General features: G+C 43.4%; 1 protein-coding gene across 1 annotated transcript; it reads right to left on the reverse strand.

Annotated features, from left to right (window-relative positions):
- Positions 1-621: 621 nt before the first annotated feature.
- Positions 622-23,239, reverse strand: LOC105903739. The gene is made up of 18 exons (XM_031574838.1): positions 22,639-23,239; positions 20,651-22,595; positions 20,256-20,491; positions 11,679-11,797; positions 11,352-11,426; positions 8,578-8,694; positions 7,709-7,864; positions 7,101-7,239; positions 6,750-6,919; positions 6,461-6,595; positions 5,921-6,106; positions 5,186-5,790; positions 4,862-5,004; positions 4,486-4,707; positions 3,765-4,016; positions 3,329-3,456; positions 2,819-3,148; positions 622-2,356 (listed from the first exon to the last, which is right to left on the reverse strand). Exons 1-18 carry the CDS (start codon positions 23,237-23,239, stop codon positions 1,346-1,348), a joined length of 6,570 nt encoding a protein of 2,189 aa, XP_031430698.1. The 3' UTR covers positions 622-1,345.
- Between the last annotated feature and the right edge of the window lie 299 nt (positions 23,240-23,538).

Genomic DNA, 23,538 nt, shown 5'->3' on the forward strand with positions numbered 1-23,538 from the left:
ATTAATGCATAACACCCACAATCACAATGTGCACCAGTAATCTTGCAATATTTTCTCAGTAGAGAACATTCTGACAAAAAAAAAATATACCCTTGGGAGATACAAATCAGGCTCATTTGCTGTCGTCTCCTTTTTCTCTATGCACAAAAGTCACACTTTTCATCTCTTCCACCCAGACTTACACTCATCTCAGTTTTCTATCTCTATCAGGCATAAACAGCTTTCTTTTGGAGATCCTCACATTACCTCTTCTCAGCAGGTGTTTCATCAAAGCTTCTCTGTGTTTGAAAGTGAGTTTGTGTATGATGGGACTAAGAGGCCACTATCCTCATTAACCTTGTGCTCAGCAGATCCTGAGAGTTTGTTCTGCAGGCACACTAACAGACACACTACTGTGGTTGAGTACAAACAGGGAGTGTCACAATATATATTTCCTCAGTACAGATTGTACAGAATTTCACCAGATAACAAAACAGTACACCGTGAATCCCCGTCTGAACAAAGGATACAGCACTGATTTACCCTTGTTTAGATAAAGTAAGTGTAGCATTTTGAATACATTAAACAATCAATCACAATCACCTTTAAAGGACAAGGACATACATCAAGAACAAATGCACCTTATATTATTACATGTTTAATTGTACATGGAGTGTATTATGCTTGCATTATGGAAAAATGCAAGAAACTTCTGTTCTGTTGTGAAGGGAAAAATCACAACACCACCACAACAACAAAGTGTACCACAACAACAAATACATTATTTTCTTAGGAAATCTGTTGGATTGTGCGGTTATGCATCCATCTAGCCTTAAGCACAACGTGCTAGTCAATACACAATAGGTGGTCAATAGATATTGCTAAACATGTCTCGTGTTAGTACACTAATAACTACTATTTGTCCATGACAGTAATTATACCAGGTCTTCTCAAGACCTTATGGTTTAAATGTATTTCATTGTATTTTATTGAGTTTATTGTATTATTTGAAAGGTTTACTTTTTGCATCAGTATTTGCTAGTTCCAACAGTTTAAGGCACTATGCATTAGACTGAATCTTCTGTTTGCTTTGTGGTTGGAGCTAGATTGAGCTATTATGCTCTAGATCTTTCTTAAGAACTCAACTGCAAGTCCTGTACTTTTTCCTTACTTGACTCCCTTACAAATGTCATGTATTAAATGAGCTGCTTCAAGACAATAGCCTTGTTCTTTTACAAATGAAGACTTAGCTCTTTAGCATTAACTGTTACTCTGCTAATTAATTTGGCTCTTTGTTTTCACCCTGAGGCTCTGTGCTGCAGGATCACACCCAAGGTGGGCCAAGACTCTAATGCCACGTAGGAGACTACCGCTGGGTAGAGTGTGGACTGTTGGACTGGAAGGACCGCCAATGATTTTCCTCACCCAGCAGCATTTCATCACTATGGGATCCCAGGACTCCACTTCTCTGTAGTGAACCTACATGTTGCTCCATCAGCACCAAACCCTGTGTCCCCTGAATGTGCCCTCCCTGCCTCACCACCAAACCCTGTGTCCCCTGAATGTGCTCGCTCTGGGACACCACCAAACCCTGTGTCCCCTGAATGTGCCCTCCCTGCCTCACCACCAAACCCTGTGTCCCCTGAATGTGCTCGCTCTGGGACATCACCAAGCCCTGAGCCCCCTGCAGCATCCCTCCCCCATGCACTACACCTCCTCCCTGCACTAGAACTCCTCCTTGCAGCAGGCTTCCCCCCTGCACTCGACCACCCTGCATTAGACCTCCTCCCTGCACTAATGCTCCTTCCTGCACTAGACCTCCCCCTTGCAGCAGCACCCTCTCTGTGGCTGTCTGGCTCCTGTTCACCAGGATCACTCCCTGACCCAGGCCCACTGGGGGCCTCTCAGCCAGCAGCACTCTGCTCTGAACCTGCGGCTCAACCATGTAGTACAGGGGCTGCTGCTGCACCAACACAGTCTGGGTGGGCATGGCCATGGTCTCGCACAGTTGCATCCTGGGAAGAGTTGCAGAGCTGCTGAATGTCCTGCAGATCTCCGTGGTTTCAGCGTGGACAGAAGGGGGAGAAGGAGGAGTAGGATCGTTGGTCACCTTTACAGTGCTGACAGACATGGAACTGTCTCGCTTAACGTTAGCTTGCAGCGATGTCTCCATATGTTCCACGATCGGTCTTGGTGGCTTGCAGATCTGGGCAAGGGTGGTAAACTTTTTCCCCAGGTCGTCAAGGAACTGGAGGTCATCGTCAGACCCCAGGAGGCTGCAGCAACCCACAGAACCCGCAGGAGATCCTTTCCCTTCATAGCCATATTCCAGCAAAGTGTCCTTCTCTGGAACCTGCGTAGCTGTGCATGCTGCCTTCTTTAACACACACAGACATATACACACAGACACATTACCTACATGTTCAATTTGACCGGACCAAATAAACATTTTCCTAATGGGGGATCATCTGACCATGTCAATATGTAGAAGTCTTATTGTTCAAACCAACTCTATCTCACACTACTTTGCCAATGTAAATATTAAAGATGAAGACAGATAAAGTAGCTTTTAGTAGTAAAAATGGGGGAGAGCTGAGTAGAAGCAACAGGTTGAGTTGGCAATTATACATCCTGTAGCCTCCTTGGTTGTTTTAGGCTACAGATGATTAATCTTGGGTGTGCTCAGAATGTGAGGTGACACACCACTAAGAACTGCCACTATGGACATCCCATAGGCCACTCGCTCTTCCCCAACTCATTACCAGTAACCTACATATGTGTACATCGCTGTGAGACCAGCAACCATCTGGCATTGATGCTCCCCGTCTATGCCTCTCACCTGGGAGAAGTATTCCATCAGGAACCCTTCAGGTAGAGCGATATCTCCATATAGGGCCGCCATGCCGGACTGCTGGTTGTACTGCTGGATGAAGGCCTGGTGTGTTGAGCCTCTCTGGTGAGTGTTGAGCATATTACTCTGGCCCATTGCTGCGTGCTCTGCCATGGTCCACATGTCTGACTCGACATGTTGGGTTGCTTCAAACCTGCTCATCTGCTGCATGTGGCTGTAGGTGCTGCTGGACATTTGAGTGGTTTGCTCCACTGCTGACTGGAGGGCCACGGGTGCTGCCGCTGACATAACTACAGGCACTAGGTGTATGGGGACTTCCTAAAAACAAATAAACAAATAGAACAAGCACTATATATTGGAGATACATATAATACATTTTTTTAAAAAGATATCAGTAAATATTCTTACTATGTCTCCTAGCACCAAGTAACGCATAGCAATATACTGCAGGCTTCTTGAAAAGACTTTAAACAGTCAGGGGTTGTAGAGGTGCTTTACCTTATCTTCACCCTTGCCCTCAGTGTGGTATGGAATCAGGTACGCTTTAGCATCGAATGGCAGATCAATGAAGCGAGAGCTGCCAGCTGCAGATCCACATTGGCAGAATAGCAGCAGTAGAGGGACCACTAAACACACACAATGCCGCCCCCCCCCACACACACACGCGCACACACATACACACAGAAGCAAAGAACAAATAGAGATGTAAAAACTGTTATTTGGACAGCTGTGCTGTTATTAATAGGCTACTCTGTTACATTGCCATACATTGATTTATCTAACCATAAAATTTTGAGTTTCAGAGATATTTTGAGTTTAGAGGCGGCTGACACTTCACTGCCACCCCAATAGCAAGGCTAGGCACACAGTGCATGCTGGGTATTTTAACCCTTTGTGGGTTTGTGTTTACATGTGTCTATCTGTATGGACTTACCCAATAAGACGGCCAGCCCTGTCATCAGAAGGCCAATAGCAGGAGCCCCAAAATTGACAGAGGAGGCATGAGGGGAGGAACCATCCAGATATCCCCAGAGGCTGCAGCTAGCTCCGTCTGTGCAGGTACAGACTTCCAGTTCCAGCGTCTGCTTGTCTGGACAGTACAGGCCCTGTGCATCAGACACTTCCACTGTGATCTTGTAGATCCCTGTCCACAAGAGCTCTAGTGGACGCAGTGCCACTGTTGTGTCTGCCAAATGCAATGGGACACACAGCCATGCTTACAGGTCGGCCATTTTATCACAGCTTCGTCAACTCAAAGAAAGAAGGTTTCAATTCAGCTACATTTCATTATTTATATAGTGCCAATAACAAACAACAGCCTGAGCCCTCATTCCTAGCTCATAAGGGGGGGACCCATCTGCCTAAGGTCTATGTTTGAGGGGGGAGAAGGGGTTTGACGATGCATAATGAGTCAAAAGAAACCTCCAGAGGTGGTCACCTGGCTCGGGACTTCTCTGTCTTGACTTGGTACTTCACTCAGCACTTCATTGTTAGGATTTGAGACTTGTTGCCTGGCCAACAATGACTTTGTCCCCCTCTGGAAGCCTCTAAGACCTCTGCATGTCTGCTATGGTTGTTTTTGAAAAGCGATGCCACCACAGAGATGCTTTGTAAAGATTTCTTTATAAGAGATTTTGTTAAAGAATGCCCCTCACCATTGAGCTTCTCCATCTCCCATGGTCCTGTGCTCTCCTCTGAAATTATGGAAAAGTGGAACGGTTCTCCATTGGGACTGAAATCTTCATCAAAAGCGGACATGTACACAACTTTAGAATCCTCGCAGATGTTCTGGTATGTGCTCGTCAGTTGTGGGCAGTGGTCATTTGAATCCTGTACTTGTATGGCTATGGTACCTGTGGCTGTCTTGCCTGATCCATCTGTGTGAAATATTGAGGGTTAATCATGAAATCAGTTGGCAAACTAAATTGAACCTGAAATCATTACCATACATTCCCTTTGAGACAGACCACAAATTGGTTCAAGAACCCAACAGCAACTGACAGTATATACAGTATATAGCTTTATAGTCACCTTGGGCTAGACAGAGGACCTCAGCAGTGTATGTGCCATCCACTACGAATGGAGACTCTCGATCTGGCATCTTGTTGAGTCTAATCTCAGCCGTGTCCTCATCAATAACTAACCAGTTGTCAGGGTCATGTCCTTTCGCATACCTAAAAATGTGGTCAATTGACACAGAGAAAGAGCATTGTATAATTTAGAAAAGAAAATGTTTGATTGTTTAATGCCTCTCTATAAGATGTTTATTTGCCTGCTTGACTATTTTAAAATGTAATTATGGGGGATGTTATAATTGTATGTCATGATGCGTAATGATACTTTTCCGATACTTACTTGACATTATCCAATTCCTCTCCTGTATCTCCGTCTACAGCTGGATATACAGCTATGACTGAGTGCAGTTCAATCTCCTCTGGGTTTTCTGACAGTGGCACATCTTTTACCCCAGGATCAAAACTAGGTCCATCTGGCATGTTGTTCACCGCAATTGAAATAGGATAACTTTTACCAGGTGGCCTTTTACCCGGTTTAGGTTTTTTGGCTGGTTTGGGCCTTGGTTTCCCTGGTTTGGTACCAGACTGGATAGGTTTACCTTCAAGGGAGACATCAATGTTGGGATGGCCGCCTATACCGACGCCACCTCCCAAATCAGCATCCAGATCCAAATCAGCATCCAGACCCAAATCAGCATCCAGACCCAAATCAGCATCTAGACCCAAATCCATTCCAACACCCGGATTCACTCCGATATTGATGCCAGCACCAACTCCACCGCCTGCACCAACACCTACACCAGCTCCAGCATCTAAATCCAAGTCCAGATCTAGGTCAAGTCCAAATCCCAGTCCAAGTGCTAAAGCAGTGCCATTGATGAATGGAGCGACATTCTCTATCTCCAACCCAAGGTCCAGCTTTTTGATTTTTTCATAGTCCAGAGGCTTAACACAGAAGGAAAGGTTAAGTGTTATTTGAAGAAAATGGGAAGTCAAAGTTACGTCTGACATATTTATAAACACAGAGGTACTGTAGCCTATTAGGAAAGATCTGGAGGAAACACTGTAGCCCTACCTTAACCAGCTTCAGGATACCTTCATTGGTCTTGGGATCTGTGTGGATCGTGAAGAGACCTTCTTCATTACCAGCAACAATGTTGAAAACAGCCAGCCAGTTATCACTGTCCACTAAATCCACATCGAAAGCTTTGAGTCTCATCACCACCAAATCCACAGCTCCTTCATCCACACTGCCCAAGTACTGGGGAGAGGGGCAACATGACATGTCTTTGAGCATTTATCCACAGAATAATAATATTGAGAAATCTTAATTGATCAGGACATGTCAGGATTGGTCAGGACATGTCACCTCTATCTCTGCGTAAGTGCTATGGGACACTGCCATGAACTTACTGCTAAAAAAAAGTTTATTTGGGGGCGCACACAAAGAACTCAGCCAGACAGCCAGAGGATCGTGAGCAGATTTGACACAAAAGCATATTGGATTAGAATCACAGACTGCAACTTTAACAGAGTATTCCTAATTTTTTTTTTAATTACAAACACTTTAGTGATATATCGCTATTATAGGCCATTGGGTTATATTTGACCACACCTCCTCTTTCTCCAGAGTAGGGACATTGTCATTGATGTCGCGTAGAGTAATCTGCACTGTGCCAGTGGCGGTGTTTCCATTTGGGGCCCCATCCAGATCCACTCCTTGGACAACCAGTTCATAGAAGTCGTGGGTCTAGTGGAGAGAATGCTAACTGTTTACATGATCTTTTTTAATCTTTATTCTTCTGAACTCAGATGCACAGAACCACTGAACTGCTTTAGAGTCCTCTTGATGGTAAACTCTAGTATGGTTTGCAATAGATATGACAGCATCCAGCCAGCCTCACCTCTCGGTCCAGAGTTGGCTCTTTCACAAACAGCTGCCCTGTGTCCCTGTCGATAGAGAACAGCATTCCAGAACCTGCAGGCTCTTGCTTGATGATGCTGTAGGCAATCTTTGAATTAATTGTGCCACTCTTGTCCTTGTCATGGGCAGACACATCCATTATAACGGTCCCTGGTGAAACACAGACGAGTCAAATGAGAAAAAAAATCTGCAAATAGAGTCTACTAACAGACAGAATGTTATTTGTGGAATTTGTTGTGGAATTGTCATTTTAGAGTGACAATTTTACTTAAACTGTGGTTAACACTTGAGAGTCTTGAGTCTTTTCACACAAACCAGACAGTTTCCATACCGACTGTGCTGCATTCTCTGACACTGCCCCTGTGGATCTTAAACTCCGGAGCGTTGTCATTTTGATCAATGACAATTATTTTCAGATCAATGGCTTCCTCTGCCTCAGAACCGTCAGTGTACTTGGCAATTCCAGTGAGCTGTTTGAGGAAACACAAAAGCCTTTTTTGAGCTATACAGTTTTCTTTGGTGAGTAATGTAAGTCATATTTTGTATTGATTTATTTTATTTGCAGTAGAGGTTTGTTGTGTATATGTATAACTCACACAAATGACACAAATAACTTTAGTAATGTAAGTTGTAAGGGTTAACCTGTCCACTCAAATTTGCATGGTTTCTCTTTGACATTAAATCACTCACATCACTTCAATATGAGCCTCAAGGGGGCAGTCAAGAACTTACATAGTGATGAAAGTGGGTGGGGACCTTTGTAAATATATGCACAATATAGTTATGCAGAGTTGCCTACCACTTTACGTGACTTCATGCTAAGGTGGAGTTACCAGGATATGTTGTGTGAAACGCATGTGAAACAAGCACCTTTGTAGACCAGCTGTAGATTCAGCAGATCCTGTATACAGTGTTGTTTTTAAGGCCGGAAAAACTCACATTATACTGATGGATTTCCTCTCGGTCCAAAATTTTGGTGATCTTCACAGAGCCAGTGTTGGGGTCGATGATAAAGGTGTTGACGGGTGGCTTGCTTGCTCCTGGTCCAGACAGGCTGTATTTCACTGATCTCGTCTCATCGTTGTCTGAGCGAATCTAAAAAAACAACAAAACAATGGGAACTTAAAGGCAAAGTCCTTGATTACAATCCATTACACTTTACGTTGGATTCAGCAAAATTCTCCTCATGTTACTCTAGCTGTCTGTTCAGTATATGTGTGTTTAAAGTGGCAGGACTGCATAAAGTGTTAGTCCTGGCTATGTAAATGGAAAACAGACAAAGTGGTACTGACCAAACCATACAAACAATCAACAACAAAGTTCTGCACTGGTGCTCTTATGTGATCTTGTTGTTATGCAAGGTTGTGCCCTTTTGCATGGTAGGGAGGGGTGCATTTGCTTGGCATTTGAGCTAAAATATCAAGAACCTTTTACTAGTATTGAGGATTAGACCTTTCAGTGATTACTGCTTGATAGAAACCACTGACATTTTAAAGACTGGCAGGACTAGAAAGGAGACAGATTTTCAGTTTGGATGGGTGCACATTACTTTAAATGTCTCATCTGAATTCTTTTTGCATTCATAGTTACCACAGAAACTTGATGAACCTGTATTTCATATTTGCATATAAGCCTGAGAAGAAAGAAGTGAAGAAAGAAGTGCCTTGGGGCCTGATGACACCCCGGCATGTTCAGACTGGTTAGAGACACATGCAAGGACAAAAAATGAGCACTCAGTGTTGATATAATAATTACACTGCATGCCTTAGCTTAGCTTTCTTATTCATACTTCACATACTGAAACCCACCTTGGCAATGAACTCTCGTTCAGTATAGTCCACGTTTTCCTCCAGTTTTGTGGGTGGTATGATCCATTCTCTCTTGTGTCGTCTGTGGCTGTTTGCCTGAGCTGAACATGAGCAGACCTTTAAGAACAGAAACCATGTTTAGTTATTTCAGTTCAGTTTCTCTTCCCCATCTATCATGATTTTCCCTCTTTATAACATCTTAAGAGAGTAATGTCGTTACCTATCAGAAAAGCCTTGAAATGTAGGCCTGCTGATAAATATGCTGTGATGTAATGTGAACAGGGCATCCGCAGGAAGTAAAGCATACTACTTAAATAGCATTGAATTTTTGCTGAATGTGAAAAATACATGTGACTTTCAAATAACTGTCTAAAGTTGCTTTTACATCTGGATTCTACCATCTACAATGTAGATTATATTTTCTGTTTAATGGCGGTAACTCTAACATGAGCGACCTTCATTCATTTTTTGGCAACTATTCCCTTTAGGGCTTGGCGTTTCAGAAATGCTTCCTTGTTAACCTTTCACTGTGAAGCTTTGTGTTTATACCCTGTGTTTTTACCCAAACTTGTCTTTCCAGTCCCTGAGTGTCATTTCTTCTGGCCTTGATCTTTCCAGCTAGTTGTTCTGTGGTTGTAAAAAAAACAGGCCTGTGGGCTCTCAAGTGTCCATGTGCATTTCACCACTCAGCGCTGACTGAGAGTCGGTCTCACTCCCCTCTTCCTGACCACCTCACTCCTCAGGCCAATGTAACACTGCACTCTATACCTGTCTTAAAGGGATTGTCTGTGATTCTATTCCAGTACACGTTACCGGTATGTACAATTCAGCTAATTGCACATTACAAACACATGTCAATTCATGACTTGATTGATACACGCAAACCACAAAGACACTCCTATGGATGCTGTTATGCTGTTGTGCTGCCATTTAGTCTCATCCCATTACAGACGTGTTTTTTAAACTTTTTCAGACCAAGGACCACTTAGCCAATAAAAAAAAACTTGCGGACAATCTAACTAAATAGTATATCCCCGGAACAACAGGCCTCCTACCCAGACCTGGCACTCCTTTTTTTATCGGTAGGCTACTTATAGATATGACAATGCGCTAGTCAAAGCATCTGGAACCCTGCTCCATGTGTGACTTGGTTAAGTTACAAACTATAGTTCGCTCACAGCCTCATATTCCCATCACACACTCAGACACGCCAATGTATCACTAAACACCAAATAAACACAATTATGCGTGTAAATAATCCCATATAAGGGCTATTATTTTGGGTTGATTGCCTACTTTGGATTTGCCTTATTGATCTTTGATTTGTGCCTAAATTATAATGTATTTGTAACCCTCGTTAGTTTCACTTGCTAGAAGTGGATGAACCCTAACTCTATTCACATTAGAATTAGTACTGCGTATTGTGAGACACTCCCTAAGCCCTCCCCTCTAAGGGAGAACGATACATTTTCCCTTCCTTTTGCGTTCCCACACTCGCACCATCAACCCAGAGACACGTACACACAGAGTCAAGATCGGGATATTTGATACATTCTTTGTATATATTCTTTGATTATTTGTATATATCATATGTATTGTATTGAAACGTTGTGCTTTGTATTGTATTGAATTAACTGCAATGAATAGAATATGCCACCTGTTTTTATTAGTGGTAGTTAAGGTTAATTGATATTTCATATATAAGCCATTTCACACACTGACACTACAGCACTACATATTTTTAGATAGATACGATACCACACTGAATGTTCTAGATAATTTTACTTAACATTTAACCTTGAGCAACAAAATATCCTTTTCAGCATCCCCCTAGATTACTTAATGAACTTCCAAATTTAAACATAGTGAAATATAACACACACACACTAGCATATTACACACTGTTATTAGTAGCATTTATCTTCCTTCCCCTTCATCCTGAAATTAAATATGATGTACTGATATTTTTATAAATACAATTTCATACTTTTTGAAACATGATCTGATTGGTTTGCTGTTGTTATTGTGGGTTTGGGTGGATATCTTAATGTAATTAAGCACTACTGCAGTCCTCCTAAACGAACCTAGAGATAAGATACCCCTGAGTGAACCTAGTGACAGATATTGTAGAGTTTAGTTGATAATAGTGTCTACCCAGAGTCTCTCTGTGGACACAGGGTTACATATTGTTTGAAGAATGTATTAAGGTTTTATGCCACCTTATCTCTTATAGATAATTAGGACTTTTATTTTGACAAGGTAAAAAAAGTATCGCAGATTTGTGTTGTTATGTGTTAATGTGAACTTCTCAGTACGGCTACAGATTTAGTTACGGACGGATGCACATGCATACATTAAAAAAGTGTAATGGTTTAATGGACCCGTATGAGGCCAAAGCTCTTACGGTGGTGATAGTTTGCCAGTTTATTGAATGTATAAAGAAGAAAATAAAAGAGTAATTGTCGTGTGGGTCCTGTGTTTTTATGAGATGTCTTATATGTTTATGGTTTATGCAGAACTTGTGCCTGAATGTTAGGAGTGGGTTGTGGACTCTCTCCCGTTTGACAATGGGGATAAAATGTTTACTCTGTATTATGAACTGTACAGTACCCAGCACGGGGTCCGTGCTTTCTTTTGCCCTGTCTTTTACCCTTTCAAGGCCAGACTGATCCACTGATTACCTAATAAGACACAGCTGTAGGCATTCAGTGGGGTTGGACGGCCACGGCACAGATTGGCTGAACAATAATTGAGGTGGGGATAAAGAGACTTACAGCGGTGAGATGCGGGAGACGGGATATAGGATTCAACGACAGAGCCAAGGCGACGGGCTGCAGGATTCGCGGCTGTTATCGTCACCACTGCCATTGCCGCCGCAGACTGGCACAACGCTGACCACAACGCCTGGGTCCCGAGGGAGCGCGAGTTGGGAGACATCTGACAAGATATATCGTTCGGCGTTCTCAAACGTATCCAAAGGAACGTTGGTTCAACTGATCAAGTGCAGTGTGAGTAGGCTGTCGTGTGTGTTGGCCATTGAGAGCTCACGGCTTGTTTTGTTGTTGACAGATTCGAAAGCAGCACGAAATCAAACTACTGACGTTTCCGGGAATCCTGAGGGTGACGTCATCCAGGTTGGGAAAACTGCATCGTCCCCATGCCAACAGACGCAACCAGGCGTCAAAGTAAGAGTCCCGGCCACCCGTGAGGAACTTAGACACTGGTCGTGCGCCAAACTAAAAGTTCGTAATGTGGCAAGAGGACTTTCCACCAGCCTTATACCCAGGTGGACTGGTGTTACAGACTGACTGACCTAAGCCTTGTTTTGGCTGGTTTTTCTTATTTTTATTGCTTCGGTCGGGAGGGACCCCGACCGAACGGACATTCTTTTTATGTTGTCTGTGTGCCTGCCTGCCTAGACAGGTGTTAGCGTTGGGGGCGGGTCGGATAGGAGTGACTGGTAGAGGCTCAGTGGTCCTTATGTGCACGTGGGAAGACTGAAGTGCTGTGTGCTATTAGTGTGTAGCCTTTTTGTGTTATGGAGTGCCTATACTTTTTTTAAACTAGTGTGTGGGTTAGACGTTGATGCCCAGTGTGCCTTTTGCTGTGTGTCCTTTCACCCTGCCTACAAAGACCCTAGCCTTACTGGCTGACCACTATTGGCCTGTAGCCCTCCACTAAACCTGGTTGGTAATGGTATTGTATTAAAAGTGATTATTTTTCTATACCAAAAACCCCTGTCTCTGTTGTGGTGTGTCCTGGGATTCCTGGCTTAAAGTGGGGTTGCTCGTCAAGTTCGGCGACATAATTTCACCAGCAGTAAGTTTAATGCCACTATACGGGGATCCGTTACAATGCGCATACCGACCACGCGACCGCAGTAATTCACTACCAACCGTAGGCTAGCCGACTGGCATTAATATAGCCATCCTAGTAGTCAACTTTTCATAATTATGAGTTTATTATCCAACGCCACACAACACAGAATACTTTGAGAACGACTGCATTACAGCAACCCCCAAGGGACATTTCTCTATTACGAGCCTCCTGGCAGCGACTTCCATTCTCTGTCAAAGAAATGCTGCTCCTTTTTCACATGTCATTTGCCAAATCAGAGGTTGATGCAGTAAACAGCCCTCCACATCCAGCTGATTTGTAGCCATTTCCTTTGATTACTACATCATCTTGTTTTGGGTTGTCAATCATTTTGCTTGACTTGTCTTGCTGCTAAGGGTGACATACTTGATGAACCCAAACCTTAGCCTCTGGGCTAAATATACGACTAATTAGTGAATAATACTTCCAGTAGCTGTAGTAAGTTAAATCAAATATTCCAGTCAAATGATTGATGTGCAATCTATGTACAGGGATGAATTTGAATGTAATTTAACATCCAGATTAGATTAGATTACTAGATTACACTGCCTTTTTTATTTCCTTGGCAGAGGAATCACATTGCATGAAATATGTAGATGTTGACTTGTAGTCTCTCAGCATTTGTATTTCAGAAATGATCACCAAAATTACATGTGTACAATTAATGAATAATTCAACTCAATCAATTCACACATTTACACACATTTAAAAACTACCTTGTTGCCTGCTAAGGCACTGCCCCAGAGGGAGATGTGTTGGAACGAGTCCAGTGTATTATAGCTCTTTTACTACCTAACTGCCTGGCATCCAGCTGCATCACTAAAACTCTCACGAAAGATTTTAGAAAAAACTACCACTGACAAAAATAATTTTGTGATTCAGAGATTGACTATAAAAGCAGCCTTATTAACTTTAGCTTTATTTACTTATTAATTAAATGAATTTACTATTTTTACTCATTTACTATTTAAAGTGGCATTATGCAGTAATAGTACTTCAGGATTAGGGTTAGAATAAGCAGTTCTACCTTAAAATAAAATAGCTTTAAAAAAAATTGGGGCGCTACAATAACTTTTAATATGGAGGGTCCGTAGGCATATTACTGCTAAATGTAGGTTGGCCTGAAGCCGCCCGGTTTCTACTGTCTGCCGAACTAGTAAGTAGCTTATTTGCCGTCTTGCTTTGTCTTGTGTTGCACTTGTTTGATGTTTGACTGTGTTGGGACAGTTGTTGACTAACTAGTTTGTCATAATGTCAAAGTCAGCACATTTCAAGAGATTTTGTTAGTTTTAGCCGCTAGCATATCATTAGCGACTAGCAATTGATCCGTTATGCTACTTTAAAAAATAGTAAATAAATACTAAAACCAGTGAGATACCAAAAAGGCATGCAAAATTCAAAACACCAAGAGAGCTTGATGGCATGCCATGTTGTTTCTTGGCAATATAGTTGATGGTGAAAGCTCAATCAAAACTAGTTTCCCATCAAACATATTTATGCATATTCTATCTGAACTATACTGCTGTACTGCTCCTGAAGAAGACACAATTAAAGATGAAGAGATAAAGCAAGGATACCTTTGTAATACATTAAGAAGTCATTGAGTCAGTTATAATGAACTATAAGGCCTGTATGTATCTGGTGATTTCTCTCTTTGGTTTTGAGATGTTGAATGATAGAGTATATTTTATATTGACATAATGGTGTTTCTTTTATTTAGTATCCTTAATCTCATGTGGTTTTAGGTGTATTTAATAATTAATTCCTAGCTCTTCTGGGGTCAATTAAAGATGTCTCTCTTTTTCACTGTGTGTGTGTGTGTGTGTTACTTACCACAGATATGGCCAGTAGAATCAGGGCACACACTTTCCAAAGTCTCATCTTCACCTGGTATCCTGTTGCACCACAATACGTGTCCATCCTCGGCTGTTCTTTTCTCACTACCCCACACCTTGTCAAGGCTGTCATTTAAGTCCCACTGTTGCTCCTCCCACCCTTCTCCCCCTTATTATGCACCAATAGGTTGAACAGAAAACAAACTAAACCAAGTATGTAATTGGCTCCTCCTATGCACTTCCCTTCCATCAGATATGTTGCCATTCATATACATACACACACACACACACACACACACGTATGTATTTTTACGTTCAGTCATTTCAAAAGGTCATGCGTCGTCTGAGTTTTTTTTTGTATCTTCAACAGAATATTCATACGTCACTTTAGAAAGTCTGGGAATTGTGTCAGGGCTGAACGTGATTTATGCATGTGTTTATGCCATGTACTGTGAGAACAGAGCCTCAAGGAATGTATGTATAATTGCAGATGCTCTGCAAATAGGTCAGTCAATCATCGGGCTAAGAACCCCCCCCCCAACGTTATACCACCTCAACACACACACACTCACACATGAATGCATTCAACCAGGTAGAGGTTTAAAACTCTAGACTTCCCTTCCATCACTGATCCTTTAATTCACTATGAAATGTATCTCAAATAAAGTAAACATCACCATTTAAAACAAACATTTTAAGATACTTTTTCCTGAATTAAGTTTACAAATAGAAACAAGCACATCGATCTTAGTTGATGAACAGTGCAATCCTTAATATATAGATCTAGCTCTGACATCAAGGCTACTTAAAGATTGACAACAAACAAGTCAAAGAGGTGACTCGTGTCTTCAGCATTGTTGGTTAAACATGTACCTTGAGTGTGTGTGCACATGCATATTTGGTTTGTCACAGTTTGTGTTTGGGAAATGTATGAGTCAGATTGATCTCAATGTTGTTAGTTGACCGAAATCCAATGTCATTTATTCTAATAGGAACTCTCTTCAACCCAGATTTGTCTATGCAACACAACATATGGCATATCACAAAACATGCAGGAAATGACTAATCGCAATACAAATACAATAGTCATCCATAGACACTCAATATCAGTCTACACCTGACTTTGTGAAACAGACCAGTGATGATGTTACAGCCCAGACGGCACCATATATGCACACACACAAACACACAAACACACACACACACACACAGGGATATGAGCACCTACACACAAACACACACACACACACAGAAAGGGATATGAGCACAAACACACACACACAGAAAGGGATATGAGCACCTACACACAAACACACACACACACACACACACACACAGAAAGGGATATGAGCACAAACACACACACAGAAAGGGATATGAGCACCTACACACAAACACAGACACACACACACACACACACACACAGAAAGGGATATGAGCACCTACACACAAACACACACACACACACACAGAAAGGGATATGAGCACCTACACACAAACACACACACACACACACACACACACAGAAAGGGATATGAGCACCTACACACAAACACACACAGAAAGGGATATGAGCACCTACACACAAACGCTATTACATTTATGTCTTCTTCTGATTTAAGTTTACTGGCTGGTTCACTTACAGCCCAGACGAATGCATCAGCTATGGGAAGAAATCAGTCCACAGAAGATGAATTCCATTGAGCAGTGTCATCCCCATCGCCATGACACCTGTAGTGGAATAAGAAGCACTCAAGCCAAGAATAATAACCCTCATTCATCTCTGAAAGTACACAACTTGTTTCTTCAACGTACTAAACGCTCGTTAAAAAGCTCATTCCAGTTGACACCCATGTTTAGGACCTGTCAACATCTTCACATGAAATTAGTATGCCTCAGAAGCGATCAGTACATCAAGTCAACCATCTCATAAGTAGAACTTTTAAGCAATCCTGTCATTCACAGGACTGGACAACCCTGCTTTAATGTAAGTATGTACTCTGATACTATTAGTAACACAAATGTGTTAGTGCCGCACAGGATTTAAAGTGTTTATTTTGATTGGTTTGTTGTAGCGCCACATATCTATTTTTTTCTCATTCATTTTTTATTTCCATATCACAGACATACAACCAAACACATCAGGAAACATGTTATATTGATACAGATATACACACCCCCCCCAGCCCCCCCTCCCACCACCAAACAGAGCATTGAGTCAGTCACAGACAAATCAACAGTAGATCCTTCAGCTTGGATATCAAATTCTCCCATATTGCTAGTGTATGTGGCTGAGCATTATTAACTCTTGCAGATGACAGTTCCATGTGTAGTGAGGGCAGTAGAAGGGAAGATGGTTATACCCCAAGTTATAGTCCGACTACGCCACCCCGGGGAAAACGTACAACAATAAGCCCCAGGGAATACTTTAAAGTAATTTTCAGTATACTGTTTATTATACTGTTAATTTCAGTTCATACACCAAGGCAAAAACAGGTTCGAATGCACGAGGCGACAGACGGGATTCCAGTTCAAGAATGTTTATTAATAACTGAGGGAAGGGAGAGTGGGAGTAAAGAGGTTGATTATGAAATAACCTGCAAACGAAACTCACAAGTTAGCAAGATACAAAAATATATTTATTGAATATCATTTATGCCAGTAGGTCTAAAACAGGGAAACTATTAGACTAGAGTATAAGTGCTAAGTAGGACTTACCTGAGGGAGGCAGACTAGCAGACGGCGTGCTTTTGGATCCACACCGCTCACACGTGCACACACACACACACACACTCAAAGAAGTGGTTGTAAGGTGAACTATTACACGGCAAGCAACCCACAGCACACTACACACAGCACACCCACAGCACACTAACCAGCTTAATACACCCGCATGCAGTGACAGGGGCCCACCACCAGGTGCCTAGCCTCCCTCTGGAAGCACCTAGCCACTGCTTAATGAATAAAACTAAAACAATTATTGCACCAGGAGATACCAACAGTCCATCATAAGCATGAATCACTCAGACAATAATAGCAATCACTCAGAGATTAACTACAGACCAGAACAAATAACAAACATGCACCAGGACAAGCTACAGCGCCACCAGCCTTATCCACAGTCACATGCAAACAGAAAACACAAGACAGAAGCATTACACCATTGGAGAGTTTGACAAGGAGATAGTACAATGCCACGGTTTCAAGACAAAAGAAAATGACAAACAAAGAAAACAAAATAAGTCAGACAGGCATGCACAACAAGTGTGGTATAGCTCATGAACATGCCAGATCATACAACTATTATCTGGCCCAAACAAAACAGCAGCACCTTTGTGCTCAAGCCCTTCAGCACGGTCACGGAGTCTCACTGGTTAAGCAGATGGAACGGCGAGGTCAGCGGCGAAGTACGGTTCCTCACTATAAACATATGCGCTAATTAGAGCCAGTATGAAAGCTACGCATTTTCCAGCGTTAATGTAATAGGCAGATAAGACATACCTATGGAGGATTATCGGGGCCATAACTAAATAAATAAATACATAAATAAATAAATGAATGGTTAAATACTTGGATAAATACATAATTAGATAACAAAATGAATAAAATGAGACACTAAATATATAAATGTTACATGTACTCGTATATATATATATATATATATATATATATATATATATATATATATATATATATATTTATGTTTTCATGTGTTCACATTTATTTATTTATACTTAAATGTATTTATTTATACTTACATTTATCCACGGTGTAACTTGCTGCAGCAAAATAAATCTGTCGTCCCCCGTCACCAAGTCAGGGGGCGGGTTAAACCCTCTGATTGGTGAATGAACAGTATTACACACCAGGCAGGGTCAACCAGTCGATCAAACTCTCTTCGATTCAGAGGGATATCGAGTTTTGGCGGGTATAGATGCCAAGCGCCAGATTTAATTTAGAAAAATCAAGATACCAGAATGTCCCAGAAGACATACCCCCAGCTGCTGCGTGAGGCTGCATCATTAATTGAAGAGGCCCTCAACTCGTAATAGCAGTAGTAATAGCAGTGGTGTATAAAGTACCCAAAAGCCATACTTGAGTAAAAGTAAAGATACCTTACTGGAAAATGACTCAAGTAAAAGTAACCTTTTAGAATACTACTTGAGTAAAAGTCTTAAAGTATCTGATCTTTACTGTACTTAAGTATCAAAAGTAATTTTCTGACATTAAGTGTCCTTAAGTATTGAAAGTAAAAGTACAAGTAAATGCTGTTAATAAAAAAACAAAGAGACAGAATTTTGAGAATTATGAAGTTTATTCTGTTTAGAATTTATACACAATAGGCAATACTAAAGCAGGACATTGTACCATTTAGTGAATGGGCAACCTAGTCCTGAGTATCCCAAGATATGCATAAGGCACAACCTGAGAGCAATAACCTGGCGATCTGATACAAAGCCATAGCAGGATCATCAGTTTTACAAGCAAGTTATCAGTACAGTGACTGTGAAATACTTTCAGCAACATGCACACACATCCCTTGAACAATAACGTTACTAGAAGCTATCTTGCTCCACACTGCTATATACGTTACTGTACTGTACTTTAGATTGTCACCATCCTAGCTAGCTAGCTAGATACCTCGCCAGAGATGGAATAAAGAATAATAATAATCTTTGTAGGTAGCTAGCTTAAAATCCCCTTCGTTGTTGATCTTAATGTTTTGGATATATCCTTCCACTGCATATTGCAGTCCATTTTGCCTTGTTCTGGAGGATATCGCGGAGATATTACTCCAAAAAGAATCACTGACACTGTCATACACGGGCGGGGCGCATTAACGTGCGCTAGGACCACTGATTCGCCAAACCTGCTTGCAGTCTGTGTTCTACCACCGTCCCCTTCGTTGGTCTCATATCACTCTCATGATTCATTTTTTTACTAAAGATGATTTGAATTTGTAACGAGTAACGAAGGTTTCAGGGGAAATGTATCTGAGGATCGTGAACACATTTTCGTCTGTGTCAGTCAGGGCCGATATCGTTGACATAATTTCAGCGAAGCCCTCAATATGATTTAAAAAACTATTTGAATTGTCAGTTGCCTCCATCTCCTCAGCTACAACCAACATTTCGCCTACTGTAGCATGCAATATTTCATTTATTGAATCTGCACTGGGTGCTGCCATCTTGAATTAGTCAAAAGCAGTCAATTCAAGTTGAACCACCAATCAGAGGGTTTAACCCGCCCCCTGACTTGGTGACGGGGGACGACAGATTTATTTTGCTGCAGCAAGTTACACCGTGGATAAATGTAAGTATAAATAAATAAATGTAAGTATAAATAAATAAATGTGAACACATGAAAACGTAAATATATATATTATGCTGTCCTCCACCTGCGTGGTTCCTCTAAGCAGGCTTAGACAGCTAGCTAACACTTTTCCTGAATGAATAAGGATGAACTACAAGTCTTGATTTTTTGCGTTTACTGTGGTTCCCTTCTGTAATCATTCATACAAGATTGACGTTTTGTAAAACTTTTCTAGCTGTAAATTCGCGACATTTATAAACGTACATTCAACCTATTTCCAAAGATGGCTAAACGGCATTTATACAACAACAAAACACAATATAATATGCACTTACAGACAAATACTATCCAAAGCTCGCGCATGGAGGAATACTCTTCGAGGATGACTTCAGCTTAAAGAAAACCAGTGTGTTCTCTCGTGGTACAACTCGATAAATGAAGACCAAGCTTGCGCGTCTTCCCTTGTGTGGGCTGTCCACTAGGTGGCAGTATTTACTTATTTCTAGCTACTAAAGCTACTAAATTTAGGTTTACTTACAAGCATTTCTTAGCGAAGGCAGAACACTCCCCGCTTGGTATAATATAATAATATAATAATATTATGCCACTACAAAATCACTTTAACACAAATTACAAACAGTTCTGTTGGCACACAACATTCATTTTGCAGATCCGCCGTCTGGAAGTTCCCAGAGGGGGCTGAGACGGTGCTCATCTTCTGGGTAAGCAGCATTGCTGGGGTGAGGACTGTCCGTGTCATGATGGCCCATGGCCCGAAGACACCAAGGCCCACGTTGGTGAATGGAGGCTTGGGTGCGGGTCTGTCGGCAGGCAGGTCTGCCATCTTCTGGTCCTGTAGCCTTCCGTGCATCTTGCGGCGGGTCACACACCTGGAGAGTGGCGATGTGGTGGATGTGGTGAGTGTGACTTTAAAACGGCTCTAGCCTTTGCGATCTGAGCAGACTGGATTCCCCTTTAAAGATGTAGCGACGTGGATGAGTCTGGATGTAGCATTGCAGAGGTTTCTCCGGCTTAGGAATCTTTCAGACCGCTGTGAGACCAGCTGAGTGTCTGTGGCCCTGGTAGCCAGAGCGGTGACCTCAGGTCGGATCTCAGCGTCTGCTTCGGGCTCCAGCAGCGTGAAGACATGGGGCTCCGGGGTTTCCTCTGTGTTGTTGCGTGTCAGGAAACCAGGACCGGAGTACCAGCTGCTTTGCTGTAGCTGTGGTGTAGGCATGTATCTTGTGGTATGATCCGCAGGATTCTGGTCCGTTGGGACATATGACCGCTGGTCCGGGTGCGTGGATCGTCTGATGCGGGTCACCCTGACAGCGTCCACATTAATGTCCATCTGGTCTCTGATCTTTTTCTCCAGTGTTGTTCTGAGTGGGCCAGGATGCCTTATTGCTGGTTTGTTGTCATCTTTGGAGCTCTCGAACACTGAGAGGCGGAGGCTGTCTCTGCCCGCTGCCCAGCCTGCGTCCTCCTCACAGGGGAGTGAGAGAGAGTTGTGTGGCTGCGGTGTGTTGCTGTAGCCTTCTTTCGCCTGGGTGTTATTTGGACAGGGATGGAGAAAAGATGTTTGGTCATTTTGCAGCACGTTGACTTCGGTTGGTTTGTGGGCTGTCCCCAGGCAAGCTTCGCCCACGATGACCCAGCCCAGGTCGAGCCGTTGTGCATAGGGAGCGTTGTGTGGCCCGTTGATATGCTCACGCACCTTATGCACTCTGAGAATGTCTCTTCCCAGGAGCACGAGGATGGGTGCGTTCGGGTCCACGGCTGAGATCCTGTGCGCCACTGGCTGTAGATGGGGGTGGTGCTTTGCGACGTCTGGAGATGGGATTTCAGATCTGTCATCCGGCACCATGTCACACTCGATTAGCGTGGGGAGAGGGAGTTGTAGTTTCCCATCCATAGATTCAAGCATGAAGTTGTTGACTCGCCTGCCGGAGGTCTCTGTCGTCCCCGTGCAGGTCTTCAGTGTGTATGGGGCTGGACTGGCTTTGAGGCCGAAGAGATTGAAGAACTCTGTCTTTGCGAGTGACTTGTTAATCTGTTCATCCAGCACTGCATACATCTTGACGGCTTTGTCCTTTCTCCCAGCAGGATAGACTTTAATCAGGCAGATCTTGGCACATGATCGTGGGCTGTCTGCATTGCTGCAAATCTCTGTGCACTTGGAAGTGACTGTGGGCGTGTCTTCATCCGGCTCCCCGCTTTCCTCCTTCTCCGTGACGGCACTGTCGTTGAAGACCGGAGGGCCTGGGTGTAGAGCCGCGATGTGTCTCTCGCTGTTGCACTCGGCGCATTTGATTGGCACTCTGCAGTCTTTTGCCATGTGTTGAGTTGACCCACAGCACTTGAAGCAGATGCGGTTGTCTTTGAGGTAAGCCTTACGTTCTTCAATAGGCTTGGATCTGAATGTCCTACACCTTTTGAGTGGGTGTGGCTTCCTGTGTATAGGACACTCACGGTCTGGGTCGCCTGTCTTCATCTCCGCAGATCTGCTGTCACCGTAGCTGGATCTGGGTGAGACCTCTGTCTTGTGCACACTTACTTTGTAGCCGTGTTTCACGGCACTCTCTGCTTTTGGTGGCGTGTGGCTGCTGGAGGTGGCGAAGGCGAAGCTTGGGTCATTCCGCACTTTAGCCTGTCGCCGGACAAACTGTGAGAATATGGAGAATGGAGGGTAGGCTACGCCGTTTTCCTCTTTGAACCTGAATCCGGTCGATATCCATCTCTCTTGTAGGCTGTATGGTAGCTTCTCTGCGATTGGGTTCACTCCGCGAGCTGTATCCAAAAAGGCAAGGCCTGGTAGGTATCCTTCTTCCTTGGCACACTCCAGTTCCAGGAGGATATCACCGAGTTCTCTGAGTTTGGCATTGTCTTTGTTGGTTAGCTTTGGGAAATCTTCAATCTTTTTTAGCAGTGCATCTTCTACGGCTTCTGGTGTCCCGTAGCATTCCTCCACACGTTGCCACACCATGTGGAGGCCTGCAGCGGGATTGAGGACGTGCACTGAGCGGATTCTCCGCGCCTGCTCTGCTGAGCAGATCCAGTTCTTCCCTGGATGTCAGATTCAGGTCCTGGGTGGCGCTGAGGAAGGAGGCTTTCCATGACCAGAAATGGTCAGGGCGATCATCGAACTGAAGCAGGCCTGAGCTCACCATTTCTCGCCGCATGAGGTACTTGGCGAGGTCTTGTGCTGGCTGTGGCTCGGAGGAGGTGCCCCTGTGCGGACTGGGAGACAGCTGAGGCATGGGAAGGAATCCCTTGTGCGGACTGGGAGATGGTCGGGGCAGCACCGGAGGAGACTTACGTGGAGATGGTTCTTCCTTTTTTATGTTGGTTATGAGTGGCATTGGGCTATAATGAGCAGCTGGTTCGGCGAGTCTGTGCAGCGGTGCATCTGTCGCCGGTGGTGGTTCTCTGCCGAACATCGCTGAGTGCTGCTGCACGTAGTTGCCTGCACGTTCAAAGGCGCTGAAAGGCTTTCCCGGGACGTATGGCTCTTGGTGCTTCTCCCCGCTTTCAATCTCCTCTTCCTCGTAGGCTGCAGCTTCTGCCTCGGCGGCAGCAGCCATCTTTTGGGTGGTGAGAACGTGGAGACTGGCTTCGAGTTCAGCCTTGTTTCTCATTGCGCTAGCTTCGAGTTCAGCCTTCTGTCTCATCATGTTTGCTTCTCTCTCAGCAAAAGTCAGCTGGGCTAGTGCAGCTTTAGACTTGGCACGTGCTCTGGCGGCTGATGACGATGTGGATGATCTGCTGGACCGCTTGGATATATGTGACTGGGAGTCGGGTGTTCGAAATGGCTCCTGCCTCTGGGTTGCCTCATGGCCGTGTTCTAATAGCTCCTGAGCAGCCGCACCTTGTGCTTGTTCAGTGGCATCACCGTCTGCTCTGTCTGCATGTAGCATCGTGGTCTCCTAAAGCTTTC

The sequence above is a fragment of the Clupea harengus genome, chromosome 10 (assembly GCF_900700415.2).
Source record: "Clupea harengus chromosome 10, Ch_v2.0.2, whole genome shotgun sequence".
In the NCBI taxonomy this organism is placed as follows: Eukaryota; Metazoa; Chordata; class Actinopteri; order Clupeiformes; family Clupeidae; genus Clupea; species Clupea harengus.